The sequence below is a fragment of the Oncorhynchus kisutch genome, linkage group LG20 (genome assembly GCF_002021735.2).
Source record: "Oncorhynchus kisutch isolate 150728-3 linkage group LG20, Okis_V2, whole genome shotgun sequence".
In the NCBI taxonomy this organism is placed as follows: domain Eukaryota; kingdom Metazoa; phylum Chordata; class Actinopteri; order Salmoniformes; family Salmonidae; genus Oncorhynchus; species Oncorhynchus kisutch.
Window position 1 is genome coordinate 4,546,125 of NC_034193.2, and position 18,167 is coordinate 4,564,291.

Consider the following 18,167-nt stretch of genomic DNA (forward strand, 5'->3'; position numbering starts at 1 on the left):
ACCTAATCTATACAACACCAACAGACTACACCTAATCTATACAACATCAACAGACTACACCTAATCTATACAGCACCAACAGACTACACCTAATCTATACAGCACCAACAGACTACACCTAATCTATACAACACCAACAGACTACACCTAATCTATACAGCACCAACAGACTACACCTAATCTATACAGCACCAACAGACTACACCTAATCTATACAGCACCAACAGACTACACCTAATCTATACAACACCAACAGACTACACCTAATCTATACAACACCAACAGACTACACCTAATCTATACAGCACCAACAGACTACACCTAATCTATACAGCACCAACAGACTACACCTAATCTATACAGCACCAACAGACTACACCTAATCTATACAGCACCAACAGACTACACCTAATCTATACAGCACCAACAGACCTGGGACAACAGACTACACCTAATCTATACAGCACCAACAGACTACACCTAATCTACACAGCACCAACAGACTACACCTAATCTATACAGCACCAACAGACCTGGGACAACAGACTACACCTAATCTATACAGCACCAACAGACTACACCTAATCTATACAGCACCAACAGACTACACCTAATATATACAGCACCAACAGACTACACCTAATCTATACAGCACCAACAGACTACACCTAATCTATACAGCACCAACAGACTACACCTAATATATACAGCACCAACAGACCTGGGACAACAGACTACAGCTTATCTATACAGCACCAACAGACTACACCTAATCTATACAGCACCAACAGACTACACCTAATCTATACAGCACCAACAGACTACACCTAATCTATACAGCACCAACAGACTACACCTAATCTATACAGCACCAACAGACCTGGGACAACAGACTACACCTTATCTATACAGCACCAACAGACTACACCTAATATATACAGCACCAACAGACTACACCTAATCTATACAGCACCAACAGACTACGCCTAATCTATCCCTGTGTTGTCTGTTCTTGTTTCCAGGGCTGTCTGATTCTGAGTGATGAGCTGAACCACACCTCGCTGATCTTGGGGGCCAGGTTGTCAGGGGCAACTATTTGGGTGTTTAAGCACAACAGTAAGTAGACATACTCTCAAACTAAAGTACTCAAGCACAACACATATCTCTGCTCAAACCCCAACACATCTCTCTGCTCAAACCCCAAACCATCTCTTTGCTCAAACCCCAACACACCTCTCTACTCAAACCCCAACACACCTCTCTGCTCAAACCCCAACACACCTCTCTACTCAAACCCCAACACACCTCTCTACTCAAACCCCAACACATCTCTCTGCTCAAACCCCAACACATCTCTCTGCTCAAACCCCAACACATCTCTCTGCTCAAACCCCAACACACCTCTCTACTCAAACCCCAACACACCTCTCTGCTCAAACCCCAACACATATCTCTGCTCAAACCCCAACACATCTCTCTGCTCAAACCCCAACACATCTCTCTGCTCAAACCCCAACACACCTCTCTGCTCAAACCCCAACACACCTCTCTGCTCAAACCCCAACACACCTCTCTGCTCAAACCCCAACACACCTCTCTGCTCAAACCCCAACACACCTCTCTACTCAAACCCCAACACATCTCTCTGCTCGAACCCCAACACATCTCTCTCTGTTTTGTGTTGGAAAACTCATTCTGATTGGCTGGTCCAGGCTCCCCAGTAGCTGGCCCCATGCCCCTCCCAGGCCATCCATGGCTGCACCCCTGCCCAGTCATGTGAAATCCATGGATTGGGGCCTAATTTATTTATTTCAATTGACTGCTTTGACTGCCTCATATGAACTGTAGGAAAATCTTTGAAATTGTTGCACGTTGGGTTTATATTCTGGTTCACTGTAGACACCTCACATCTCTTAGAGGAAAACGGTGCTATCCTCTCCCCAGGTGTCCAATGTATTCTTTGTTTGGCTGGGTGATGTTGTTGGGTAGAAACATGGTTGAGATTGGCGCTTTATTACCTATGGTTTTGACCAGGGCTCTGTAGGGAACAGGGTGCCTTTCAGCCGTCATCTCCTTCTCAGTACAGTAGACAAGACAGATGAGTTTATCTGACGTCTGCTGTAAACCTCGGTCTGTAATGTGCACTGATTGGTACAAGCAGAACCAGTTAATTAAGGGGTCTGCCCTCGGGGCCTCAGAGCAGCCTCACAGCAGACCTATCCCCGCAGGCACTCTGACTGAGCTGAAGCCTCAGGCACCAGCTGACCCCCCCCACCCCCACCCCCCCTCCACTACCATATCTCTCCTTCATCCATGTCCATCCAACACTAGACTGAGTGAAACACAAGGCTGCGATTCAATACGTTTAACACATGGGTCTACTACTGAAGTCGACATTTGTTACAGTTCAGTCTGTCAGCAATGGGACTTTTTTTAAATGATTATACATGCCACAATGTTTACAATGTGTGCCCCACAACGCCCCATTGGCATTGTGATTGTGATTGAATTGGTGTGTAAAGGTTTTGATCCACTGGCCACTGTGGCAGGTAGATAAAAAAATATATACCAGCCACATTTTTACCAGTCAATATATATATATATATATATTCATAATTATTATATATATATATAAATGTATTAGCATGCTTTTTGTTGCAAAAACAATATATATATATTACTACACTCAACAAAAGTATAAACGCAACATGCAACAATTTTAAAGATTTTACTGAGTTACAGTTCATCATAGGAAATCAGTCCATTGAAATGAATTAATTAGGCCCTAATCTATGGATTTCACATGACTGGGCAGGGGTGCAGCCATGGGTGGGCTTGGGAGGGCACAGACCCACCCACTTGGCAGCCAATCCCACCCACTGTGGAGCCAGGCCCAGCCAATCAGAATGCATTTTTCCCCACAAAAGGTGTTTTTTACAGACAGAAATTCTCCTCAGAACCCCCACCCCTCCTTTAGTGTAGAACGAAGTAATGGGGATATATTGCTGAATTTCATTTTTAAAAAATGTGACCTGCATCTTTTAAACAATGTATGTTCAAATAAGTAATTTAGATACAGTAGTAAAAACAGATTAAATAGTTCTACAATCAAGAATCATCCAGTCTGCCACAAAATGCTGAGTGATACGGTTTAATTAATTATAGATCAGGTCTAAGTAAATAAAAACAAGGTGTACACATGATGTGCTCCTAAAGTAGAAATGTAAAAACTCACAAATAAATCCAGGCGAACAATGACTCGAACGTTTTTATTCTGGGGAGCGATCGATCAATCATTAGCGATCGATCAATCATTGGGACAAATATTTCCAGCTGGCCTTTTTTAAAGGGGACAGGTCGTTACCGTGGTAACTCGAACACTCGCTTGTCTGCGATGAAGAAGATAGAAGAAGAAGAAGCAGCAACTCAAACTAACATTGGAACAACAACCAAAGCGTTTGAACAAAAAGATGCAACTAGCCAGAATAAAGTCCCACTTTTTAGTAGTAGCCTTTCAGGTTAATACGACCAATGTCTACAATGTGGTCTTTGGATAAATAAAAACAACGGTTCCCAAATGCTGTGTGTGAAAACGTGGCTGGTGAAATAGACGTTCTTATCCGCCAATGACAAAATCTAGCCGCATATGGCGGGTGTTCATTTCCAGCCCTGCCCATCACCTAGTCTGAGAGGCTTGACTCGTGAAGGTGGCCTGTCTCTGTTTGTTTGTCTCTGTGTGTAGTAATCTGTGTGTCTCTCTGTGTGTGTAGTAAACTGTGTGTCTCTGTGTGTCTCTCTGTGTGTAGGAAACTGTGTGTCTCTGTGTGTCTCTCTGTGTGTAGGAAACTGTGTGTCTCTCTATCTCTGTGTGTGTAGTAAACTGTGTGTCTCTGTGTGTGTAGGAAACTGTGTGTCTCTCTGTGTGTCTAGTAATCTGTGTGTGCCTCTGTGTGTGTAGGAAACTGTGTGTCTCTCTGTGTGTGTAGTAATCTGTGTGTGTCTCTCTGTGTGTGTAGTAATCTGTGTGTCTCTCTAGCAGAGAGACAGAGAAACAGGCTGTGGTGTAGGTACCTGTTCTTAATATTTAGATGACTTTTGGTATTTACAGTGGTACTGTGGAATAGAGTTCCATGTAGTCATGGCTCTATGTAGTACTGTGGAATAGAGTTCCATGTAGTCGTGGCTCTATGTAGTACTGTGGGATAGAGTTCCATGTAGTCATGGCTCTATGTAGTACTGTGGAATAGAGGTCCATGTCGTCATGGCTCTATGTAGTTCTGTGGAATAGAGTTCCATGTAGTCATGTCTCTATGTAGTACTGTGGAATAGAGTTCCATGTAGTCATGGCTCTATGTAGTACTGTGGAATAGAGTTCCATGTAGTCATGGCTCTATGTAGTACTGTAGAATAGAGTTCCATGTAGTCATGGCTCTATATAGTACTGTGGAATAGAGTCCCATGTAGTCATGGCTCTATGTAGTACTGTGGAATAGAGTTCCATGTAGTCATGGCTCTATGTAGTACTGTAGAATAGAGTTCCATTTAGTCATGGCTCTATGTAGTACTGTGTGCCTCCCATAGTCTGTTGTGGACTTGGAGACTGTGAAGAGACCTCTTGTGGCATGTCTTGTCTGAGCTGTGTGCCTGTAGATTAATGTTTATGTTTGTTTTGTTGCTGTCATGGTTTCTTATTGGTCAGGGCTGCCCAATCCTTTTCCTGAAGGGCCCGAAACACTTCTGGTTTGTGTTGCTACCTGGTAGTTAATTGCACTCACCTGGTGTCCCAGGTCTGAAATCAGTTCCCTGATTCGAGAGAAGAGGATGAAAAACAGAAGTGGGCCTCCAGGAGCAGGATTGGACAGTCCTGCTATAGGATTGGACAGTCCTGCTATAGGATTGGACAGTCCTGCTATAGGATTGGACAGTCCTGCTATAGGATTGGACAGTCCTGCTATAGGATTGGACAGTCCTGCTATAGATGTGTATGTCGTCGGTGTGACTTTTACCACTTTACCAAATAGAGTTGATCAACACTGCCATCTAGTGGTAAAACCACGCTAACTGCAGTATCAATCCCTTCTAGAAACGCATGCTTTTATCCAACACTTCTTATAGTGCAACAATGTATGACCCCTGGATAATTAAACCCACAGTCGTTCTCTTGCCAACACAGCTATATATCCACTACTGGTAATTTCCCAGAGACCTCCACACTAGGCTCAGTCAGCAAAATAAGAACAATTTGGTCAGTGCTCATGTTTGTCCTATTTCACACAAGTACAAGTGTGTATTAATACGCGTGTGTGAATTCAAAAAGTTTTTTTTCTTCATATCCCAATTCCCCCTGAGTCACCGTCAAAAACTGTGTTCCTATTCTTCTCTATGTAGTCCACTATGTAGGGAACACTATGTAGGGAACACTGTGTAGGGAACACTATGTAGGGAACACTATGTAGGGAACACTATGTAGGGAACACTATGTAGTTCACTATGTAGGTAACACTATGTAGGGGACACTATGTAGGGAACACTATGTAGGGAACACTATGTAGTTCACTATGTAGGGAACACTATGTAGGGAACACTATGTAGGGAACACTATGTAGGGAACACTATGTAGGGGACACTATACAGGGAACACTATGTAGGGAACACTATGTAGGGAACACTATGTAGGGAACACTATGTAGTTCACTATGTAGGTAACACTATGTAGGGGACACTATGTAGGGAACACTATGTAGGGAACACTATGTAGTTCACTATGTAGGGAACACTATGTAGGGAACACTATGTAGTCCACTATGTAGTCCACTATGTAGGGAACACTATGTAGGGAACACTATGTAGTTCACTATGTAGGGAACACTATGTAGGGAACACTATGTAGGGAACACTATGTAGGTGACATTATGTAGGGGACACTCTGTAGGGAACACTATACAGGGAACACTATGTAGGGAACACTATGTAGGGAACACTACGTAGTTCACTATGTAGGTAACACTATGTAGGGGACACTATGTAGGGAACACTGTAGTTCACTATGTAGGGAACACTATGTAGTCCACTATGTAGTCCACTATGTAGGGAACACTATGTAGGGAACACTATGTAGGGAACACTATGTAGTTCACTATGTAGGTAACACTATGTAGGGAACACTATGTAGGGAACACTATGTAGTTCACTATGTAGGGAACACTATGTAGGGAACACTATGTAGTCCACTATGTAGGGAACACTATGTAGGGAACACTATGTAGGGAACACTATGTAGTCCACTATGTAGGGAACACTATGTAGGGAACACTGTGTAGGGAACACTATACAGGGAACACTATGTAGGGAACACTATGTAGTGAACACTTTGCAGGGAACACTATACAGGGAACACTATACAGGGAACCCTATGTAGGTAACACTATGTAGGGAACACTATACAGGGAACACTATGTAGGGAACACTATGTAGGGAACACTATGTAGGGAAAACTATGTAGTTCACTATGTAGGTAACACTATGTAGGGGACACTATGTAGGGAACACTATGTAGGGAACACTATGTAGGGAACACTATACAGGGAACACTATGTAGGGAACATTATGTAGGGAACACTATGTAGGGAACACTTTACAGGGAACACTATGTAGAGAACACTATATAGGGAACACTATACAGGGAACACTATATAGGGAACACTATGTAGGGAACACTATGTAGGGAACACTATGTAGGGAACACTATACAGGGAACACTATGTAGGGAACACTATGTAGGGAACACTATACAGGGAACACTATGTAGGGAACACTATGTAGGGAACAATATGTAGTTCACTATACAGGGAACACTATGTAGGGAACACTATGTAGGGAACACTATGTAGGGAATACTATACAGGGAACACTATGTAGGGAACACTATACAGGGAACACAATGTAGGGAACGCTATGTAGGGAACACTATATAGGGAACACTATACAGGGAACACTATACAGGGAACACTATGTAGGGAACACTATGTAAGGAACACTATGTAGGGAACACTATACAGGGGACACTATGCAGGGAACACTATGTAGGGAACACTATGTAGGGAACACTATACAGGGAACACTATGTAGGGAACACTATGTAGGGAACACTATGTAGGGAACACTATGTAGGGAACACTATACAGGGAACACTATGTAGGTAACACTATGTAGGGAACACTATGTAGGGAACACTTTGTAGGGAACACTATACAGGGAACACTATGTAGGGAACACTATGTAGGTAACACTATGTAGGGAACACTATGTAGGGAACACTATGTAGGGAACACTATGTAGGGAACACTATACAGGGAACACTATACAGGGAACACTATGTAGGGAACACCATACAGGGAACACTATACAGGGAACACTATACAGGGAACACTATACAGGGAACACTATGTAGGGAACACTATGTAGGGAACACTCTACAGGGAACACTATGTAGGGAACACTATACAGGGAACACTATGTAGGGAACACTATACAGGGAACACTATACAGGGAACACTATACAGGGAACACTATGTAGGGAACACTATACAGGGAACACTATACAGGGAACACTATGTAGGGAACACTATGTAGGGAACACTCTACAGGGAACACTATGTAGGGAACACTATACAGGGAACACTATGTAGGGAACACTATGTAGGGAACACTATACAGGGAACACTATGTAGGGAACACTATGTAGGGAACACTATGTAGGGAACACTATAGCCTCGCTACTTTTATAGCCTCGCTACTGTATATAGCCCCTCTACTGTATATAGCCTCTCTACTGTATATAGCCCCTCTACTGTATATAGCCTCTCTACTGTATATAGCCCCTCTACTGTATATAGCCTCGCTACTTTTATAGCCTCTCTACTGTATATAGCCCCTCTACTGTATATAGCCCCTCTACTGTATATAGCCTCTCTACTGTATATAGCCCCTCTACTGTATATAGCCCCTCTACTGTATATAGCCTCTCTACTGTATATAGCCCCTCTACTGTATATAGCCTCGCTACTGTATATAGCCCCTCTACTGTATATAGCCTCTCTACTGTATATAGCCTCTCTACTGTATATAGCCTCTCTACTGTATATAGTCTCTCTACTGTATATAACCTCTACTGTATATAGCCTCTCTACTGTATATAGCCTTGCTACTGTATATAGCCTCTCTACTGTATGTAGCCTCTCTACTGTATATAGCCTTGCTACTTTTATAGCCTCACTACTGTATGTAGCCTCTCTACTGTATATAGCCTACTGTATATAGCCCCTCTACTGTATATAGCCTCTCTACTGTATATAGCCCCTCTACTGTATATAGCCTCTCTACTGTATATAGCCCCTCTACTGTATATAGCCTCGCTACTGTATATAGCCCCTCTACTGTATATAGCCTCTCTACTGTATATAGCCTCTCTACTGTATATAGCCTCTCTACTGTATATAGTCTCTCTACTGTATATAACCTCTACTGTATATAGCCTCTCTACTGTATATAGCCTTGCTACTGTATATAGCCTCTCTACTGTATGTAGCCTCTCTACTGTATATAGCCTTGCTACTTTTATAGCCTCACTACTGTATGTAGCCTCTCTACTATATATAGCCTACTGTATATAGCCCCTCTACTGTATATAGCCTCTCTACTGTATATAGCCCCTCTACTGTATATAGCCTCTCTACTGTATGTAGCCTCTCTACTGTATATAGCCTTGCTACTTTTATAGCCTCACTACTGTATGTAGCCTCTCTACTGTATATAGCCTACTGTATATAGCCCCTCTACTGTATATAGCCTCTCTACTGTATATAGCCCCTCTACTGTATATAGCCTCTCTGCTGTATATAGCCTGTCTACTGTATATAGCCTCTCTGCTGTATATAGCCTGTCTACTGTATATAGCCCCTCTACTGTATATAACCTCTACTGTATATAGCCTCTCTACTGTATATAGCCCCTCTACTGTATATAACCTCTACTGTATATAGCCCCTCTACTGTATATAGCCTCTCTACTGTATATAGCCTCTCTGCTGTATATAGCCTGTCTACTGTATATAGCCCCTCTACTGTATATAGCCTCTCTGCTGTATATAGCCTGTCTTTTTACTGTTGTTTTATTTCTTTACCTACCTATTGTTCACCTAATACCTTGTTTGCACTGTCGGTTAGAGCCTGTAAGTAAGCATTTAACTGTAAGGTCTACCCACACCTGTTGTATTCAAATCAAAATCAAATCAAATCAAATGTATTTGTCACATACACATGGTTAGCAGATGTTAATGCGAGTGTAGCGAAATGCTTGTGCTTCTAGTTCCGACAATGCAGTAATAACGAACAAGTGATCTAACTAACAATTCCAAAAAAAACTACTGTCTTATACACAGTGTAAGGGGATAGAGAATATGTACATAAAGATATATGAATGAGTGATGGTACAGAGCAGCATAGGCAAGATACAGTAGATGATATCGAGTACAGTATATACATATGAGATGAGTATGTAAACCAAGTGGCATAGTTAAAGTGGCTAGTGATACATGTATTACATAAGGATGCAGTCGATGATATAGAGTACAGTATCTACGTATGCATATGAGATGAATAATGTAGGGTAAGTAACATTATATAAGGTAGCATTGTTTAAAGTGGCTAGTGATATATTTACATCATTTCCCATCAATTCCCATGATTAAAGTGGCTGGAGTAGAGTCAGTGGCATTGACAGTGTGTTGGCAGTAGCCACTCAATGTTAGTGGTGGCTGTTTAACAGTCTGATGGCCTTGAGATAGAAGCTGTTTTTCAGTCTCTCGGTCCCAGCTTTGATGCACCTGTACTGACCTCTCCTTCTGGATGACAGCGGGGTGAACAGGCAGTGGCTCGGGTGGTTGATGTCCTTGATGATCTGAGTTCATCCAAGATGGCGTAGCAGTAAGTCGTCCTGTCGTGTCGTGTCGCTGTATATTTTGTTTATATTTTGTTTATTTTTCTTTTTTTTACATATTTTTCGTTTTTTACATAGCTATCCCTTTAAAAACATTTTGCTAAACCTAAGCTTCCAAATACGCTGGATCTTCACAACTAGCTATCTAGCTAAACTGCAACCCTGGATGATTACCCCTGGCTAGCGTTTCCACCCACTTAGCTTGAAGCTAGCCCGGCCTGCGCTACCACCGTAGCATACTCCTGAGCTACAATACCCGGGCCCACGACCGGTCTATCGATGTCACCGCATGAAGAGGAATAAACAGACTCACCCCATCGCGACGTCCCCCAAAGGCTAACTCTCTAGCCCTCGCTATCTCCCTGCTTGCTAATTCGGCCTGCTAACTGCTAGCTTGTCCAGCTCCGGTCCGCTAACTGCTACCTTGTCTAGCCCGGGCCTACAAACTGTTAGCTTGTTAGCACAGGCCTGCTAACCGCCTGAATCGCCGCGTCCCAAACGCCCACCGGACCCATATTTACTTTCTATCTCTTTTGACTTTTAATTTGTTTATACCTTCCGGAAACCTGCCTCACCCAATGTGATACGGAATCGCTATTATTTTTTATTTATTTTTAGAACACACTCAAGAACCTCCAGAAGCTAACCAGCTAACTAGCTACAAGCTATTTAGTCATTGTTCGTTTTTTTTAACCTGGATAACACTCGCCAGTCCAGCTTCCCTTCCCCATCCACCGCTGCCCCCTGGACACTGATCTCTTGGCTACATAGCTGATGCACGCTGGACTGTCCATAAATCACGGTACTCCATTCTGCTTGTTTGTTTTATCTGTTGGCCCCGTTGCCTAGTCTACGCCATTTTACCTGCTGTTGTTGTGCTAGCTGATTAGCTGTTGTCTCACCTACTGTTTTAGCTAGCTTTCCCAATTCAACACCTGTGATTACTGTATGCCTCGCTGTATGTCTCTCTCAAATGTCAATATGCCTTGTATACTGTTGTTCAGGTTAGTTATCATTGTTTTAGTTCACAATGGAGCCCCTAGTTCCACTCTTCATACCCCTGATAACTCCTTTGTCCCACCTCCCACACATGCGGTGACCTCACCCATTACTACCAGCATGTCCAGAGATACAACCTCTCTCATCATCACCCAGTGCCTGGGCTTACCTCCGCTGTACCCGCACCCCACCATACCCCTGTCTGCGCATTATGCCCTGAATATATTCTACCATGCCCAGAAACCTGCTCCTCTTATTCTCTGTCCCCAACGCTCTAGGCGACCAGTTTTGATAGCCTTTAGCCGCACCCTCATACTACTCCTTCTCTGTTCCGCGGGTGATGTGGAGGTAAACCCAGGCCCTGCATGTCCCCAGGCACCCTCATTTGTTGACTTCTGTGTTCGAAAAAGCCTTGGTTTCATGCATGTCAACATCAGAAGCCTCCTCCCTAAGTTTGTCTTACTCACTGCTTTAGCACACTCTGCTAACCCTGATGTCCTTGCTGTGTCTGAATCCTGGCTCAGGAAGGCCACCAAAAATTCAGAGATTTCCATACCCAACTATAACATCTTCCGTCAAGATAGAACTGCCAAAGGGGGAGGAGTTGCAGTTTACTGCAGAGATGGCCTGCAAAGTAATGTCATACTTTCCAGGTCCATACCCAAACAGTTCGAACTACTAATTTTGAAAATTACTCTCTCCAGAAATAAGTCTCTCACGGTTGCCGCCTGCTACCGACCCCCCTCAGCACCCAGCTGTGCCCTGGACACCATTTGTGAATTGATCGCCCCCCATCTAGCTTCAGAGTTTGTTCTGTTAGGTGACCTAAACTGGGATATGCTTAACACCCCGCCAGTCCTACAATCTAAGCTAGATGCCCTCAATCTCACACAAATCATCAAGGAACCCACCAGGTACAACCCTAACTCTGTAAACAAGGGCACCCTCATAGACGTCATCCTGACCAACTGGCCCTCCAAATACACCTCCGCTGTCTTCAACCAGGATCTCAGCGATCACTGCCTCATTGCCTGTATCCGCTACGGAGCCGCAGTCAAACGACCACCCCTCATCACTGTCAAACGCTCCCTAAAACACTTCTGTGAGCAGGCCTTTCTAATCGACCTGGCCCGGGTATCCTGGAAGGACATTGACCTCATCCCGTCAGTTGAGGATGCCTGGTCATTCTTTAAAAGTAACTTCCTCACCATTTTAGATAAGCATGCTCCGTTCAAAAAATGCAGAACTAAGAACAGATACAGCCCTTGGTTCACCCCAGACCTGACTGCCCTCGACCAGCACAAAAACATCCTGTGGCGGACTGCAATAGCATCGAATAGTCCCCGTGATATGCAACTGTTCAGGGAAGTCCGGAACCAATACACGCAGTCAGTCAGGAAAGCTAAGGCCAGCTTCTTCAGGCAGAAGTTTGCATCCTGTAGCTCCAACTCCAAAAAGTTCTGGGACACTGTGAAGTCCATGGAGAACAAGAGCACCTCCTCCCAGCTGCCCACTGCACTGAGGCTAGGTAACACGGTCACCACTGATAAATCCATGATTATCGAAAACTTCAATAAGCATTTCTCAACGGCTGGCCATGCCTTCCGCCTGGCTACTTCAACCTCGGCCAACAGCTCCGCCCCCCCCGCAGCTCCTCGCCCAAGCCTCTCCAGGTTCTCCTTTACCCAAATCCAGATAGCAGATGTTCTGAAAGAGCTGCAAAACCTGGACCCGTACAAATCAGCTGGGCTTGACAATCTGGACCCTCTATTTCTGAAACTATCTGCCACCATTGTCGCAACCCCTATTACCAGCCTGTTCAACCTCTCTTTCATCTCGTCTGAGATCCCCAAGGATTGGAAAGCTGCCGCAGTCATCCCCCTCTTCAAAGGGGGAGACACCCTGGACCCAAACTGTTACAGACCTATATCCATCCTGCCCTGCCTATCTAAGGTCTTCGAAAGCCAAGTCAACAAACAGGTCACTGACCATCTCGAATCCCACCGTACCTTCTCCGCTGTGCAATCTGGTTTCCGAGCCGGTCATGGGTGCACCTCAGCCACACTCAAGGTACTAAACGACATCATAACCGCCATCGATAAAAGACAATACTGCGCAGCCGTCTTCATCGACCTTGCCAAGGCTTTCGACTCTGTCAATCACCATATTCTTATCGGCAGACTCAGTAGCCTCGGTTTTTCGGATGACTGCCTTGCCTGGTTCACCAATTACTTTGCAGACAGAGTTCAGTGTGTCAAATCGGAGGGCATGCTGTCCGGTCCTCTGGCAGTCTCTATGGGGGTGCCACAGGGTTCAATTCTCGGGCCGACTCTTTTCTCTGTGTATATCAATGATGTTGCTCTTGCTGCGGGCGATTCCCTGATCCACCTCTACGCAGACGACACCATTCTATATACTTTCGGCCCGTCTTTGGACACTGTGCTATCTAACCTCCAAACAAGCTTCAATGCCATACAACACTCCTTCCGTGGCCTCCAACTGCTCTTAAACGCTAGTAAACCAAATGCATGCTTTTCAACCGGTCGCTGCCTGCACCTGCATGCCCGACTAGCATCACCACCCTGGATGGTTCCGACCTAGAATATGTGGACGTCTATAAGTACCTAGGTGTCTGGCTAGACTGCAAACTCTCCTTCCAGACTCATATCAAACATCTCCAATCGAAAATCAAATCAAGAGTCGGCTTTCTATTCCGCAACAAAGCCTCCTTCACTCAAGCCGCCAAGCTTACCCTAGTAAAACTGACTATCCTACCGATCCTCGACTTCGGCGATGTCATCTACAAAATGGCTTCCAACACTCTACTCAGCAAACTGGATGCAGTCTATCACAGTGCCATCCGTTTTGTCACTAAAGCACCTTATACTACCCACCACTGCGACTTGTATGCTCTAGTCGGCTGGCCCTCGCTACATATTCGTCGCCAGACCCACTGGCTCCAGGTCATCTACAAGTCTATGCTAGGTAAAGCTCCGCCTTATCTCAGCTCACTGGTCACGATGGCAACACCCATCCGTAGCACGCGCTCCAGCAGGTGTATCTCACTGATCATCCCTAAAGCCAACACCTCATTTGGCCGCCTTTCGTTCCAGTACTCTGCTGCCTGTGACTGGAACGAATTGCAAAAATCGCTGAAGTTGGAGACTTTCATCTCCCTCACCAACTTCAAACATCAGCTATCTGAGCAGCTAACCGATCGCTGCAGCTGTACATAGTCTATTGGTAAATAGCCCACCCTTTTCACCTACCTCATCCCCGTACTGTTCTTATTTATTTACTTTTCTGCTCTTCTGCACACCAATATCTCTACCTGTACATGACCATCTGATCCTTTATCACTCCAGTGTTAATCTGCAAAATTGTAATTATTTGCCTACCTCCTCATGCCTTTTGCACACATTGTATATAGACCCCCCCTTCGTTTTCTACTGTGTTATTGACTTGTTAATTGTTTACTCCATGTGTAACTCTTTGTTGTATGCTCACACTGCTATGCTTTATCTTGGCCAGGTCGCAGTTGCAAATGAGAACTTGTTCTCAACTAGCCTACCTGGTTAAATAAAGGTGAAAAAAAAAAAAAAAAAAAAAAATGGCCTTCCTGTAGCATCGGGTGGTGTAGGTGTCCTGGAGGGCAGGTAGTTTGCCCCCGGTGATGCGTTGTGCAGACCTCACTACCCTCTGGAGAGCCTTACGGTTGAGGGCGGTGCAGTTGCCATACCAGGCGGTGATACAGCCCGCCAGGATGCTCTCGATTGTGCATCTGTAGAAGTTTGTGAGTGCTTTTGGTGACAAGCCGAATTTCTTCAGCCTCCTGAGGTTGAAGAGGCGCTGCTGCGCCTTCCTCACGATGCTGTCTGTGTGAGTGGACCAATTCAGTTTGTCTGTGATGTGTATGCCGAGGAACTTAAAACTTGCTACCCTCTCCACTACTGTTCCATCGATGTGGATGGGGGGGTGTTCCCTCTGCTGTTTCCTGAAGTCCACAATCATCTCCTTAGTTTTGTTGACGTTGAGTGTGAGGTTATTTTTCTGACACCACACTCCGAGGGCCCTCACCTCCTCCCTGTAGGCTGTCTCGTCGTTGTTGGTAATCAAGCCTACCACTGTTGTGTCGTCCGCAAACTTGATGATTGAGTTGGAGGCGTGCGTGGCCACGCAGTCGTGGGTGAACAGGGAGTACAGGAGAGGGCTCAGAACGCACCCTTGTGGGGCCCCAGTGTTGAGGATCAGCGGGGAGGAGATGTTGTTGCCTACCCTCACCACCTGGGGGCGGCCCGTCAGGAAGTCCAGTACCCAGTTGCACAGGGCGGGGTCGAGACCCAGGGTCTCGAGCTTGATGACGAGCTTGGAGGGTACTATGGTGTTGAATGCCGAGCTGTAGTCGATGAACAGCATTCTCACATAGGTATTCCTCTTGTCCAGATGGGTTAGGGCAGTGTGCAGTGTGGTTGAGATTGCATCGTCTGTGGACCTATTTGGGCGGTAAGCAAATTGGAGTGGGTCAAGGGTGTCAGGTAGGGTGGAGGTGATATGGTCCTTGACTAGTCTCTCAAAGCACTTCATGATGACGGATGTGAGTGCTACGGGGCGGTAGTCGTTTAGCTCAGTTACCTTAGCTTTCTTGGGAACAGGAACAATGGTGGCCCTCTTGAAGCATGTGGGAACAGCAGACTGGTATAGGGATTGGTTGAATATGTCCGTAAACACACCGGCCAGCTGGTCTGCGCATGCTCTGAGGGCGCGGCTGGGGATGCCGTCTGGGCCTGCAGCCTTGCGAGGGTTAACACGTTTAAATGTCTTACTCACTTCGGCTGCAGTGAAGGAGAGACCGCATGTTTTCGTTGCAGGCCGTGTCAGTGGCACTGTATTGTCCTCAAAGCGGGCAAAAAAGTTGTTTAGTCTGCCTGGGAGCAAGACATCCTGGTCCGTGACTGGGCTGGGTTTCTTCCTGTAGTCCGTGATTGACTGTAGACCCTGCCACATGCCTCTTGTGTCTGAGCCGTTGAATTGAGATTCTACTTTGTCTCTGTACTGGCGCTTAGCTTGTTTGATAGCCTTGCGGAGGGAATAGCTGCGCTGTTTGTATTCAGTCATGTTACCAGACACCTTGCCCTGATTAAAAGCAGTGGTTCGCGCCTTCAGTTCCACACGAATGCTGCCATCAATCCACGGTTTCTGGTTGGGGAATGTTTTAATCGTTGCTATGGGAACGACATCTTCAACGCACGTTCTAATGAACTCGCACACCGAATCAGCGTATTCGTCAATGTTGTTGGCTGACGCAATACGAAACATCTCCCAGTCCACGTGATGGAAGCAGTCTTGGAGTGTGGAGTCAGCTTGGTCGGACCAGCGTTGGACAGACCTCAGCGTGGGAGCTTCTTGTTTTAGTTTCTGTCTGTAGGCAGGGATCAACAAAATGGAGTCGTGGTCAGCTTTTCCGAAAGGGGGGCGGGGCAGGGCCTTATATGCGTCGCGGAAGTTAGAGTAACAATGATCCAGGGTCTTTCCACCCCTGGTTGCGCAATCGATATGCTGATAAAATTTAGGGAGTCTTGTTTTCAGATTAGCCTTGTTAAAATCCCCAGCTACAATGAATGCAGCCTCCGGATAAATCGTTTCCAGTTTGCAGAGAGTTAAATAAAGTTCGTTCAGAGCCATCGATGTGTCTGCTTGGGGGGGGATATATACGGCTGTGATTATAATCGAAGAGAATTCTCTTGGTAGATAATGCGGTCTACATTTGATTGTGAGGAATTCTAAATCAGGTGAACAGAAGGATTTGAGTTCCTGTATGTTTCTTTCATCACACCATGTCACGTTGGCCATAAGGCATACGCCCCCACCCCTCTTCTTACCAGAAAGATGTTCGTTTCTGTCCGCGCGATGCGTGGAGAAACCCGCTGGCTGCACCGCTTCGGATTGCGTCTCTCCAGTGAGCCACGTTTCCGTGAAACAGAGAACGTTACAGTCTCTGATGTCCCTCTGGAATGCTACCCTTGCTCGGATTTCATCAACCTTGTTGTCAAGAGACTGGACATTGGCAAGAAGAATGCTAGGGAGTGGTGCACGATGTGCCCGTCTCCGGAGTCTGACCAGAAGACCGCTTCGTTTCCCTCTTTTTCTGAGTCGTTTTTTTGGGTCGCTGCATGGGAACCATCCCGTGGCGCTGGTTGTAAGGCAGAACACAGGATCCGCATCGCGAAAAACATATTCTTGGTCGTACTGGTGGTGAGTTGACGCTGATCTTATATTCAGTAGTTCTTCTCGGCTGTATGTGATGAAACCTAAGATGACCTGGGGTACTAGTGTAAGAAATAACACGTAAAAAAACAAAAAACTGCATAGTTTCCTAGGAACGCGAAGCGAGGCGGCCATCTCTGTCGGCGCCGGAAGTCAGCATTTAACTGTAAGGTCTACCCACACCTGTTGTATTCAGCATTTAACTGTAAGGTCTACTACACCTGTTGTATTCAGCATTTCACTGTAAGGTCTACTACACCTGTTGTATTCAGCATTTCACTGTGAGGTCTACTACACCTGTTGTATTCAGCATTTCACTGTAAGGTCTACTACACCTGTTGTATTCAGCATTTCACTGTGAGGTCTACTACACCTGTTGTATTCAGCATTTCACTGTGAGGTCTATCTACACCTGTTGTATTCAGCATTTCACTGTGAGGTCTATCTACACCTGTTGTATTCAGCATTTCACTGTGAGGTCTATCTACACCTGTTGTATTCAGCATTTCACTGTGAGGTCTACTACACCTGTTGTATTCAGCATTTCACTGTGAGGTCTACGACACCTGTTGTATTCAGCATTTCACTGTGAGGTCTACTACACCTGTTGTATTCAGCATTTCACTGTGAGGTCTACTACACCTGTTGTATTCAGCATTTCACTGTAAGGTCTACTACACCTGTTGTATTCAGCATTTCACTGTGAGGTCTACTACACCTGTTGTATTCAGCATTTCACTGTAAGGTCTACTACACCTGTTGTATTCAGCATTTCACTGTGAGGTCTACTACACCTGTTGTATTCAGCATTTCACTGTGAGGTCTACTACACCTGTTGTATTCAGCATTTCACTGTGAGGTCTACTACACCTGTTGTATTCAGCATTTCACTGTAAGGTCTACTACAC

The 18,167-nt window shown here is 45.2% G+C and overlaps 1 protein-coding gene across 1 annotated transcript in view; it reads left to right on the forward strand.

Annotated features, from left to right (window-relative positions):
• Positions 1–18,167, forward strand: part of sptlc3 (serine palmitoyltransferase, long chain base subunit 3) — a 155,899-nt gene that overhangs the window by 112,577 nt on the left and 25,155 nt on the right. The window contains exon 6 of the mRNA XM_031799979.1: positions 1,023–1,116. Coding sequence (XP_031655839.1) covers positions 1,023–1,116 — 94 coding nt within the window. The remainder of the gene's footprint in view (positions 1–1,022; positions 1,117–18,167) is intronic.